At 37.9% G+C, this 13,688-nt stretch overlaps 2 protein-coding genes across 8 annotated transcripts in view; both read right to left on the reverse strand.

Annotated features, from left to right (window-relative positions):
• Positions 1 to 13,688, reverse strand: part of LOC134218414 (neurabin-1) — a 217,043-nt gene that overhangs the window by 59,601 nt on the left and 143,754 nt on the right. The gene's annotated exons all lie outside the window — the stretch shown is intronic.
• LOC134218419 (phospholipase ABHD3-like) lies at positions 2,632 to 3,843 on the reverse strand. The gene is made up of 2 exons (XM_062697386.1): positions 3,151 to 3,843; positions 2,632 to 3,084 (listed from the first exon to the last, which is right to left on the reverse strand). Exons 1-2 carry the CDS (start codon positions 3,830 to 3,832, stop codon positions 2,639 to 2,641), a joined length of 1,128 nt encoding a protein of 375 aa, XP_062553370.1. The 5' UTR covers positions 3,833 to 3,843; the 3' UTR covers positions 2,632 to 2,638.

A 13,688-nucleotide genomic window follows, 5' to 3' on the forward strand; every position in this document is an offset into this window, starting at 1 on the left:
CCCTAATTGATACAAAAAACTCGCTCCCAGCCCTGTAAGTACGACGTTTGTGCATACAAATGTAGTGAACACTAAAATCGTCGTGAGTTCGCCATCGTGCGCTGCGCAGTCGCTCTATGTACTAATAAATTCATTCCTCCCACGGTCGGTATGCTTATACCCGCGCGCGCAAGATACTTATTGACAGCAATATTTCGTGGTGTTGTTTTAATCTTTAATCTGCGTGTAGGATTTATGTATTCTCGAATCGCAGAGTCGTAACCGTAGCATTGGCGGTTATGATTGGACAAACATGCAGTTCTGTAGATCATGAGCGAACTACGCGAGCGGAGATTATCCATCTTCTTTGTTTTCATCCAACCCACAAGAGTCAGCACGGGACAGATTACAGAAGGGCTAGAAGTTTGTTATGGGTTGGAGTTTGTTCAGCTTTTATATATAGAATGATCTGTTTTTACAATCAACTGGAAGTAAAGGGGAACCAGCAATGGGAATGGATGTGCATTTCTTGGTTGAACAGTGAGCTACGAACTTAAAAACTATCGTATAAATTGTATGCAAAAGTACCCCTTAACACACGCGACGCGACTGTTGCCGTCGCTTGGCAATTGCGATTCTGCCGCCGCGCCGTTGGAATGAAAGAGTAAATATGGAACATTGTATGCAGCAACAGCCACGTCGCGTTTGTTTGGGGGAACTTTAATGTTGTTGCGTTTATGAGAATAACTATCGTCACAGAATACCAGGCCTCAAGAAACCTTTTTCATAATTCATTTTTGTGTCTAGTTTTACCAACTAATATATCTTTAGGGTTCTTGATGAATACGAAATAATTGCTGATATTGTCAGGCTCCACTATTGATACAATTCTTGCCTGATTTTATTGAATATCGTATGTCCTGGGGAGAGGCACTCCTTGTTTACTTTCTCTTTCGATTACATATTACAAAACCATACTAACATTTACATTGGATTTTTTAGCACATATCTGAAGAAAATAGCTTTGTATAGCGCGCTGAGGTGAACATTTTGCAACAAATGCAAAACTAGCTTAGATATTAGCAAAAGAGAGCGTAATTGAAGAGTGTCTCCTATTTGGAAATACGACGTTTTCAAAAATCATGCTCGAATTACTCTCCGAATCTCACATTTTTCCATAAATGAACACTCCACTCAAGTATGCGTGCATTTGCAAAGGCAAACGATCCGCGCAAGCGTATTAGACATTCTCCGTTATTTTCGCAAACCAGAAGATGACTGTTTTATTGCAGATGACTCGAACATTTGTATTCACAAGTGCAAACATGCTCCCCCTACAACCATCATTCAAGAGTGTCGAATTATATGACAAAATGACAAATTCGTCAACCAACACTCTCGCACAATTTAATTCGAACATTTTCAAACGCCACACGCCTATCGCATTGGAGTGATCACCGACTAATGCTTTGCTGCCTCATTTGAATATAATGCGAAATTTCGATCCGTTTCTTTATTAACTGATTCGCCGCGTAGGTTTAACGCCAGAATCGACTTCGCGAGGCCAGTATTGACTCAAATGTAGAGGATCAAGAATGTTTTATCTTCCATGCGGAATTTTGACAATAATTCATTATGAAACAGAATTACTTAGTTTCAGAATAATCTGAACTACTTTCTTTAGTAGTCGAAAAGTAGTGTAAAAACAATATTGATTGAGTTTTAATTTGGAAGTATAAATATTTTCATACAAATGGCGGCACTTGTGCTGTATTATTTGTAATTCTACTGATCTAACTAAAATAAACAAAAGGAAAATGGAGGCACGTCATTTTTCATTACATGCGATTGGAATTAGAAAATATGATTTTCAATTGATCTCGATACCAACCTTTGCTTGAACGCTTGAAGAGCTACGCGACAACACGTTTTTAATTCCCCGCTCGGCTGTCTAATAAATCGTCTACGGCCGTCCGTGGTGCAATGCACTGAAATGCTGTTATTGCAATTAGTGTGTGGAGCAGCAGATAGACCAACCGACTTGCACAGTTGCAGCTGAGAGGGAACACCACCAGCCAGGCGTAGTTTATGATCGAATTTTATAGATCGAGGGCGTTCCGCGCGCACGACTAATTAAGTTGCAGAACTGAATGACAAACCGTCTGGATAGGGATCAGCAGGGAACCAGTAGAGTGTCATATGCATCCAGCCAGTAGAGTAAAATCAGCATACGTACATATATTTACTTTTAATTAATCTTCTCTTAATAAACCAGAGGAGTTGATGTTTAAATGACGAGTGTGAGTGAAAAGTGATGATCATTTCAATTGGCAACGAATTCTAGGGTGCTAGGGAACTAAATTTTGTACGAACTATTGAAGAAAATTTGCAGCATCATAAAATCGAATCATATGGTTGAAACACCGTTGGATATTGGTAAAAAAATAAGCGATGCTACCGTAGCAATTTTCCAACGGTCCTATTAATGAAAATGATAGCTTTATGATGCAATATAGGTTTTAAAACCATAGATAAATTCTTTCTAATTTAAATCTGATTGACATCTGTTGAATTTCTATGATTTATCACAGTTTTAAACAAAATTAGCTCTAGTTGAATAATTTATTTAGCTTCATTTGTATGGTTTTTAAATCTTTATTTAAACTTTCTTCAAATGATTTAACATAAGTAATGATGTTCTACGGAATTCACCATCTACATCGAATAATGCACATGTCGCGAACTGGCGAAACAGCCGACACATAAAGGGTTCCGCATCAGCAGGCCACATGCCATCCAGAAAGCCTATGTGGCCTCCGCGAGCAGTCACGAGTATAGCAACATGAGACGATTTGGAAGCTGCCACTACAGGAATAGCTTCCAGAGGTTGAAAAGGATCATCCGCTGCATTGAGACACAGCAGGGGAACTTGCACCCGAAAAAGTTTATCGTGCAAAGTAGCGTATGAATAGTAGCAGAATAAGTTGCTGAATCCTGAGTGCTTCGCAGTGAAGTTCGCATCGAATTCTCGAATGGTTCGGCTGTTCATAACTTCATCCATATTCCAGTCATATTTCTTGTGCCACAGGATTTCATGCTTGCTAACTAAGCGACATAAGTTCCCAGTTAAATGACGACCAAGCATTCTATTAATAATTGGTTGATCAATACTCGCAGATCCCTTGAACATATTCCAAGGCAGAGATATTGTGTATGCAGCGGTCAGTATTGCCTTGGATTCATCTGTTTTTCGAACGAGATAATTCCCCAGGATTAACCCACCCATAGATATGCCAACAGCTGCAATCTTCACTTTCGCTTGCAGCAACCTGATGTTATTGAGTACCTCCGATAAATCATCCACGCTGCATGCGGAATATAACCGCGGAGTACTTAGCTCAACACCTGCAAGACCTCTGTTGTTGAGAACTACCCCCTGTGCTCCCATACTGATGATACTTTTCACCAGATATTTGACGTATTCAGCATTCGAATCACCCAGCAATCCCGGAAGAATGACAACTAGTGGTGCCCTTTTGTGGCTACGATTTCTGTTGAACCAATCCAATGCAACTTTTCCGCCATCCGACAGCACGAAAATCTCCCGTTGATATCGGACATGAGGAGCCAAGAAAGCGCGAACGATCCTTGCGACTAGCGTTTGGGCTCTGCCTTCGATACACCACCATGTGGGATAATACAACGATCGAACGATGGGGACATGTTTGCAAAGATATCGACGGAAAGGTCCACTAGAAGCGGCCAAGAGGGGGCGCTTGATCACTTTCGTCTCGTAGTACAGGAAGTATCCACAGACTAAAAGAGCGACGAGAAGGAACAGAACCGATAACATTTTGACACTTCACAAATAGAATGAAGAATGTAAATCACAGCGCTCTTGGACATTTTTTTTTGCTTTTCAATGGGGCAAGTATTAAATTAGTTAGGTACATAAATATTTATTGTCAACACTCGTAGTATTTACAATTCGTGCTAAAAAAATTATAAAAGTTGCACAAACTAGGACAAGTTGCAAAATGATGAGTTTTTTTTAGCATTTTTATAACTACGGGCTTTACGGAGTTGGAGAGACCTAAGATAGTCTTTATCGGTAAAGGCAATGTATTACAAAGCTGAATCACCCCTGAATTGCAGGATGGAATGACCCACTAGGGATATGATGCTACTAAATAATAGGAATAAAAGAAAGTATTGACCCAGATATTTACCACCCTACCGTGCTTAAAAACTTACTTAAGGTGTTCGGGTCATGTAGGCTCGGATTAAACTGACCGAAGGATCGATAGTTGGCCACTAGCTTTGTCCAAAAACGATGGTTACCCATCATGCTCATACTGGCCCCTCAAAACCATGCGTATGATTTAATATTAAGATATTTCCATATCGGATGTTATAAGTTCTCCAAACCATTCTGGAGTTCAGACCAACTTATCTACCAAATAAACTAGGGTCGCAACTAATAGCAACCTATGGAGTCCATATAGCAATGCGTATGATTTACGATTAAGATTGTTCAAATTGGTTGTTTAAAATTTAAATCATTCTAGAGTTCAGACCAATTGAACCAGACCAATGAAATGTGGTCCTGGGCCCACTAAAAGATTTTTTTTATATTTTTGTTGACAACCATGGCTTCTTTAGTGCTACTCTTATGAATGTGATAAAAAAACGAGCAATGGGTAATGTTTTCAACATAACCGCGATTAGACGTAGGACTTGTATAAACGTAACGTATTTACATTTTACTTCTAACTTTTGGATCTATGGAGTTTGATCATAGGTATTAATATTGGTAACGACAACTTCCATGCTGTGTAGAATTATTGGCAATTTGTTTATTCAAAACTTCTGGAAATAAAACTAATAATTTAATACATAATTAGAATTGCTTTGTTTCTAACTATCAAGCCCTTATTTACCCAAGCAAATGTAGGGCATTTATAGATTTCTTATTGATGATTTGCAGTTTAAAAATTCTATTTATAAAATTTTCAGACTTGGGCAAAATGTTCTATTTTAAGGGATTTGTCCCGTTTTCCAAACAAAGAAATACAGCACCAATTTCGTTGTTTCTTTTTGCTAACATGCGTGCTTACTGCTGAAAAAATAACAACAATAAGAAACAAGTCAAGGGGCAATAACCCCACTGAAATAGAGGAGGTACTGCTAATACCTCAACGAAAAATTATTTATTGTTTTGTTTCCAAACTCCGAGTGTACGTCAAATTAAATAAAACAATTTCTCAGAAAATGAAAAACAAAGAATAAGATAAAGTTTATTTAAATAATCTTCTGGAAATTATAATACAGCGAAATTTTCTAATCTAAAATGGATATTAACACTATTGCTGAAGTGTTAATGCCTTCTGCAATAAATGAAAGTAACTATTTTATTCAAATTTTTATTTCCATCAGTGTAGTTGATTTTTTTTTTGCTGGGGAATCAGAACCATGTTTTAATGTACGTGTCGTTTAGTACCAAGCACAACTTAACATATGGTCAGTCATATGACATGACTCGTACCCATCCCGGGATCATGTGGATTATGAAACCAATCACCTGGATGAGCAGACCAAATCTCTCTTATTTTATTCTTTTTCATGCACCACCGCTGCCTTGGCTGCCTCAGCCATCATCGGCCACTAGCCGTGAACTTCGAGCGATGCGATGGGCGATTGCATCCATCGCAACTGACACCACTGCATCCGACCATCATCAACCACAGAATGACAAAAAATGCGCCCACTTCTTTCATGCATATTCGCAGACCCACCGGCAGTTCTACCGCTGGTGACTGCATGCTGTCGTTGTGTAGGTAAACACAGCGAACTAACGAACGAAACGAAAAATGCACGAGCAAAAGGCACGTCAGTACGCGCTGCTGTCACAAATTGTAATGACTCGCACACGGCAGGCACTGCTTCTTTTATGCACAAAAAAAATCTTCCGGTAGACCCGAAGGCCCGTGGCATACCGCATTCTGATGTCCGTGTTAGGAATGCACGGGATTGGTTACATATGAAATTTTTAATGGCTTTGACAAGAATTGAAATTTTCAACAGCTTATCGTTAATAATCTTAAGTTTCAATGAAATAGGCAAAATGGTGAAGAGTGTCCGAGTCGATTTCCAAAAATCTAAATGACACCCAGTATAGTAAAGAAAGACGTAAGTCCTACGTCAAAAACATAAAGTGATGAATCATGAACACCCAACAAATTAAACTGATTTCCACCAGAAACACAAAAACAAATTACTTGAGAGGGGGTGTTTAAGGATAAACTAACTTTTTTTTACATACTGTATCTAAATTTAAATTCATAATCACGGTTTCTAGAGGCTAGTGATGGCTAGTCTTCGTTTCCGTATCAAGCGTTATTCGCGTGGTATGTAGACCCAGATTCTAAAGAGAACAAAGAACATCCGTAGAAATATTGACTGCATCACATTTTCTATCAGCTCTGAAACAGTGACGGGAAATGTCATTTCGATGTCATGGGACTAATTAGGTAATATTTTTTTTGATAATTTACTTACAATTGTGTTTTTTTCAACATGTAGCCTTTAAAGGATACTAAAACATTTTCTAATAGATCTTTGCTGTAAATTTGAAATTGGCGGCGTAAGAGCCGAATTAGTGTCAAACGACATTAATGTCATGACATTCGTGACATTTTTTAAATTTCGTTCTTATGCCGCACACTTTGTATTTAAAGCAACGTTCTGTTTGACAACATTCTAAGATACTTTAAGCATAACATGTTAATAAAACAATCCAAACTGTAAACTTTTGAAAAAAATATTAGCAAATTAGTAATGGCCTTCCCATGACATTTTTTTTACATTTCCCATCACTGCTCTGAAATAGTTTTTGGCTATGAGAAAATACAGTAATAATAAATAAAATCGTTGTTACGATGTGTTGTTGTGCAATTTTCATCAACAATCTGTGGTCAGATTCGGACAGTTTATGAGCCGACGATCACGCTCGGTCAAATAATATGACCCATCTTAGGTGAATGTTTTTGGGTAGCCCTATGTCAAGCAGTTTCAGACGTTCACATAATGTATTGCGTTAAAAAGTTACTGTGATTGACGTATTGAACCGAAAACTGTAGGAAGGTTAATATTGGCTTGTTAAACACATCTCCTCACTAATATGGATACGTGTCTTGAACACTAAGTGGAGAATCGGCTATAGCATAGTATAATTACGGGGTACTTCGTAGATTGCAGAAGGATGAAGATGAACATGAACTCATGTTTTCTGTGGTCCTTGATTTCAATCTAGTACAAAAATCACAAAAGCATGAGGATTACTACTCCTGGCCACGCCTATCTTCACCATAACTTGGTAGGGGAAGGAAGTGTAGTACTGCCTTAATGAGAAGCTCCCAACTTAGCGATACCCTCATAAGTACCACGAAGTTTGATAGGTACTGGGGAAGGTATTTGTTGGGTCAGGATTTGCCTATAGCTGATAATGTGACCATGGTAGATCTTACACTATAACACACGACGCAAAGGTGTATATCCAGTGTAAAGGGGGGTATCTTGAACACTAAGTGGAGAATCAGCTATAAACTATAATTTCCATAAGCAACAGGCTTACAAATAGCCTATAACATGAAAACAGATACAGAAGATATGTTTATTCTAATCTAACCCTAACAACTTCAAGAAGGTATAAAAAAGTGGTAATTTTGGGATGGTTGGTTGTATCTGTGTATGTAATTTATCTGAAATGTAAAAATGGTGTCGTGAAGACCAGTTTATTTTCCTTAGAATTATCAATTCTATTTTTATCTACTCGCGAAGCTGTTTCATCAATTCAAGACCAGTTCCTAGTTTTAAAATTTCAAAAAAGCACTAAGAATATATCATAGTTATCAATATATTCAACATATATAAACAATTATACAGGCAGATATTTGCTCAGTTCATCGTTCCAACAGTGGTCAACCCTGTGGATCCTTTTAAAAAGTGAAATGTTTGGCAGAACTTTGCTTTGATAAGCCGGCTAAGTTCTCGCTTCAACTGATGGGTAAGTAAGTAAATGCAACTTTCGGGAAGCACATTGTGTATCTAACACAAAAATGCCAGAAACGGGTCAACTTCATGCGATCAATAACCGGAACATGGTGGGGTGCGCACCCCGAAAATCTTATCACGTTGTACCGAACAACCATTCTCTCGGTCTTCGAATACGGTAGTTTCTGTTTTCAGTCCGCGGCTAAAACACACATGCTGAAGCTTCAACGGATTCAATACCGTTGTCTCCGTATCGCGTTAGGTTGTATGAATTCGACTCATACGATGAGCCTGGAAGTACTTGCGGGAGTACTGCCGTTGACAGATCGTTTCGCGGAATTATCGCTCCGGTTCCTCATCCGCTGTGAGGTTTTCAATTCATCGGTCATTGACAACTTCGGGAAGCTGCTCGAACAAAACTCTCAATCTCGATTCATGAGTATTTACCACCGGTATATGACGCTGGAGGTAAGCCCATCTTCGGTTGACACCAATCCTGCTAACTTCTTAGACTCTTACAGTTCCTCTGTTACTTTTGATCTGTCCATGAAGCAGGAGGTTCATGGAATAACAGACTTCCTTTGTGCGGAGGTCATACCTCCATTGTTTGCAAGCAAATACGGGCACGCCAGCGAGGAGAGAAGCTTTACACAGATGGGTCAAAAATGGATGACTCCAGTGGTTTCGGTGTTTTCAACGTTTTTCATAGCGCGTACTTTAAGCTCAAAGAGCCTAGTTCCGTGTATACTGCTGAGCTAGCAGCTGTATACTATTCACTCGAACAAATCGCATCCCTACCTCCTGACCACTTTTTCATCTTCACCGACAGTCTAAGTTCCTTGGAGGCTGTTCGGTCAATGAAACCGGTTAAGCACTCAGCGTATCTTCTGAATGGCATACGAAAAGCTTTGAGTGCTTTATCACAACGGTCTTACACAATCACCATGGCTTGGGTCCCTTCTCATTGCTCGATCCCGGGAAATGAGAAAGCGGACTCTTTGACTAAGGTGGGCGCTATGGATATTTACGATCGGAAAATCACCTTCGATGAATTTTTCACTTTAGTTCGTCAGGAAACCTTGAACAGCTGGCAACATAAATGGACAAATGGGGAGTTGGGTAGATGGCTGTATTCAATTCGCCCGCAGGTATCGAAGCGTCCATGGTTCAAAAAATTGAATATGGGACGAGACTTCATTCGAACCATGTGTCGAGTAATGTCCAATCACTACACTTTAAACGCACACCTTTTCAGAGTGGGACTCTCGGAAAGCAATCTCTGTGTTTGCGGAGAGGATTATCAGGACATCGATCATGTCGTGTGGGCGTGCGAGGAGCATCGTGGCCCCAGATCTGCGCTAACTGAACATCTCCGGGTCCGAGGAAAACAACCAAAGCCTATTAGAGAAGTGTTGTCGGGCCTTGATCTTGAGTACATGTCCCTGGTCCACCTATTTTTGAAAGTTGCTGATGTAAGATTGTATCATTGTCTGCCCATTCCCTTATCTGTCCCCCCATTACGAATGTCTTCCTCTTATTGTACATTTCGATGTCTGTCGTTAATCCCTTCCGTATATCTTCCTCTCGTCGTTGTCTCCCAAAAAATGTTTGTTTGTCCCGTTACAGATGTGAAACATCACGAGGAATGTCAACTTTGTGAACATCAGCATTGCAATTACTTAAGTACCCTAAAATCCTTTCCTTTCCTACTGTATTATTGTATTCCCTAGTCTTTCGGTTCCCCAAAACTAACACTATGTATAAGAATCAAGAAATGTATTGTTAAACCTGATTCCGGCTCCGTAACGCCTCACGGCAAATGAGCCTTCCAAATAAACGAAAGATTAAAAAAAAACTTTGCTTTGATGAACGAGAAATTTTTTATTAAGTCATGTATTCTGCATGTGATTGAATTAAATCAATAGGCATAAAACACTAAATAATTTACTAAGTTCGTTATATAAAAGACAGTAAAGCTTAAAATAAATAAAAAATATATATGAATCATAGCTATCTCTACATTTACGCTTCGCTTTTGAAAAGCGCATAGCCCCAGTGATTCAGCCAGACAATCTGTAAGTAGCATTCTTGAGCACGTACACAGTTGTTCTGGTTTCAAGATGACACAATAATAAATTGGTAGTACCTAGGGACGTTCCGATACTTCCGATATATCGGAATATCGATATATTTGTTTCGATATCCGATATTTTTGTATCGATATTTTGTATTCAATATATCGGTCATATCGATATTTTTGCTTTCGATATCGATATATTGAATCTGAACAAAGTATCCCAAAAATGACAATAGTATCTAAATATTTTGTTTGTTGGAATAAATTACTTCAAAATGGATCTGATGTGCCGTATTTTTAATAGTGAAGATTATTATTCAGGGTAGCGCTGATGAGGTATGCGCTACCAGCACGAACAGTTTTGGCAACTCAACACTTTGCATTGGCGCGCAGTTGTCATTGTCAATATGCCATTGTTATGCCTAGACCTGTGCGCCGCCGCCGCCGGTGGTTTTACTCACGCCGCCGCCGCCGGCGATTTTGGGTCGGCGCGCCGCCGATCATAATTTTGCCACGCCGATGACTAATCGCAATAAAAAAATCAATTAACTTGAGTCGAGTCGAGTAAAATAAGAAACACTGAAGATGGCCATACAGAGACGAAATACTTATTTGTAAGACAATACAACGTGGTGGAATTGATTGGAATAGTACTAAACTCGTGTTATGATTGTTGTTGTTAGTTAGTTGTTAGAATGTTGTTGAGGTGGAACTCGTCAGAATTCAATTTCAAATATACCTCAAGTGATGGTGCCTCTAAGACAGTGTGGTGACAAACATTGGATAATGAATTGGTTGGTTGATTAGTTGTGAATTTGAATTAGGCTGTATCTAGTAGATTTATTCTACTTAGTAGAATAATACAAAAAAATGTTGAAATGGTCTTTGGAATTCGTCTAAGCCAAAGCCTCATTCAGTCGGGCACCTAAATCTGTAGGCAGTTTTGTCCTACACCCTGTGCAAAAAAAAAATCTGCTCTTTGATTTTACTCCATCCAAACGATTTTACAATCTTTACTAAGTAAGTGCAACTAATAGAAGCCTATTTGAATTCACTAAATGTCCATCGTTTAGATGGAGTAAAATCAAAGAGCAGAATTTCTTGCACAGAGTGTAAGACAACACTGCCTGTAGGTGACTCACAAATTATGTTTGTTGTGGCACATAAGCTTTTGTGAAGACTTGAATACATCCCCAAAGCGCCAAAACCACTTGGTATATTTCCTAGTAAATTCCTCCAGATATTCCTCTGGAAAAGTTTCTATAAAAACCATGGAAAATTATTTTATGTATTCTTCCGGAAATGTCTTACAAAATTTCTCCGAAAATTCTTTCAGCAATTCCATTACGGATTTCTTCAGAAAATCCTTCACGAATTTCTTCAGGAAATTCCTTATGGAATGCATACAAAAAAAAATGTTTCAGTAATTTCTACGAAAATGTTGTTAAGAATTCCTTAGGAAAATCGTTAAGGAATTCCTTTGGAAGTTTCTTTAGCGATTCTTCCGGATATTTCTTAATCAATTTCTCAAGAAATTCCATTTGGAGTTTTTTCAAAAACTGGATTTCTTCCAAATTTTCCTAAGGAATTTCTTCAGAACTTCTTCCAACAATTCCTTTAAAACATTCTCCGACAATTCTTTCAGAACTTCCTGCAGGAATTCCATCGAAAATGCCTTCATGAGTTCTTTACGAAATTCTTTCAGTTATACCTTCGGATTTTTTCAGTGTTAGTTGTTTAATTTATTTGTTTTATTTTTTTTCAAAAACTCAATTAGCAACTCCACCGAAAACTATTTCATTATCTAATTAATTTTCAAGGAAATCCTGGAAGAAATCTAAGAAGGAATCCCGGAGGCTTTTCGAAGAAACTTTTAAAGAAATCTCTGGTGAAAAATCCAAAGGAATTCTTGGTGGAGTTTTTTTTAGATTATTCAAGAAATTTTTTTTGAGGAGCTTTTAAATGAATTTTTGGAGAAGTTTTGAGGAAATTTCTGGAGGGTTTTGTGCAGGAATTTCCAAATTCCAAATTTCCGAAGGCATTTCTAAAAGAGAACCTGAATGGATTTTCGAAAATAATTCCCGTTTGAACTACTTTAAGAGATTTTGAAAGTATTTCTAAACAACTTCCTAAAAAACCACGTAGGCCGAATTTTCACATTTTCAAACCCACCCCCCTTCCTCCCTAGAAGATTTTTCCAAAGCCCCTCTCCCATCCCCTTGAAGCCTACGTAGACTTTCTCAAATTTAACAAAATGTCATATGTGATTGGAAAAAAATTGGAAATTTCAAACCTAACAAAATCCAACTCAATATCAATTAAAAATTCAAAACGAAATCAAATTCAATCCTCCGTTAAAATCTCAAGAACTTCTAAATTCCAAAAGTTTTCCCGGTAAAATGTCGAGTGATTTTCCGTGAAAGTTTTGAATTATTTCCCGTTGAAACCGTGCTAAAGGTTTCCAACGATATTTTGACATTTCTCTTGCAAAGTAGGAGTGATTTCCTGAAGAAATTTAAAAAAAATCCTATGGTCATTCCAAAGAGTTTTCCAGATAGTTTTGGGTGGAAATTATGGAGGATTTCAGTTGAATTTGTGTTGAATTTATTGTAAAAAAATAGAATAAATTTTCATGAAAATTACAATTACTTTCTTACAAGAATTGCAATAATTTTTTTGTGAAAACTAAAAGAGTTTTTGGTTGGAAATTCAAATAATTTCTCCTGAAAGTTTTCAACAATTTCTTTTTCCATCGATAATTCCAAAGAATTTTCATTAGAACTGCCGAAGAAATTGCCGTTAAATTTCGAAGAATTCCGCTTATATGTATGTCCAAAGAATTCCTCGCGAAAATTCCAAGAATTTCAGAAATTAAGAAAAAATTCCCGGGACTTCCCAGAAAATCTTCAGTGGAAATTCTGAAGAATTTCTCACGGAAATTTCGGAGAATTCCCCTTACAAGTTCCAAAGAATACCTTTTGGAAATTCCAAAGACTTCTTCTTGGATATTCCAAAATGCTTCCTTTATTTTTTCCTTAGAATTTTCCTGCTCAACACAGAAGAATTTGCTGTTGAAATCATGATATTTTTAAGCCGTAGTTTAGACTATTACTTCAGTGAAATCCATAAGAGATTCGAGAGATTATTTCGGTAAAATCTTGCAAAAACACGGAAAAATCGAAAAAAAAAATCAAACAAGTGAACTTTGCACAAAGCTGCTGCATAAAATGTTTTCCGAAAAAAATAAAAAAAGTCTACGTAGACTTTTCGCATACCCCTGCCCCACTTCGTAGACTGACGTAGAATTTTTTGAACCCCCTCCTGCTCAAGAGTCTACGTGGTTTATGGACAACCCGTAAAGGAATTTCTGAAGGAATATTTGAAGGAATTTCCGGAGGAATTCTCAAAGGAATTTATGAAGAAATTTCAAATAGAATTTCAGAGGAAATGCCTACTGGTATTTCTGAAGTAATTCCTAGATTTCTCCAGGATTTTTTTTTTGTAATTCTCCAAAAAATCCTATGGAAATTCGTCCAGGAATTCCCTCGGATATTACCTCAAGAAGTTCTACAAAAACTTC

The sequence above is a fragment of the Armigeres subalbatus genome, chromosome 2 (genome assembly GCF_024139115.2).
Source record: "Armigeres subalbatus isolate Guangzhou_Male chromosome 2, GZ_Asu_2, whole genome shotgun sequence".
NCBI lineage: Eukaryota > Metazoa > Arthropoda > Insecta > Diptera > Culicidae > Armigeres > Armigeres subalbatus.

Excerpts from the sequence above, each read along its gene's own strand:
- LOC134218419 (XM_062697386.1), bottom strand. The coding sequence starts at position 3,832 with ATGTTATCGGTTCTGTTCCTTCTCGTCGCTCTTTTAGTCTGTGGATAC. Across the intron at positions 3,085-3,150 it reads TATGTTCAAGGGATCTGCGA|TTAGCAAGCATGAAATCCTG; the intron begins GTATTGATCAAC and ends TATGTCGCTTAG.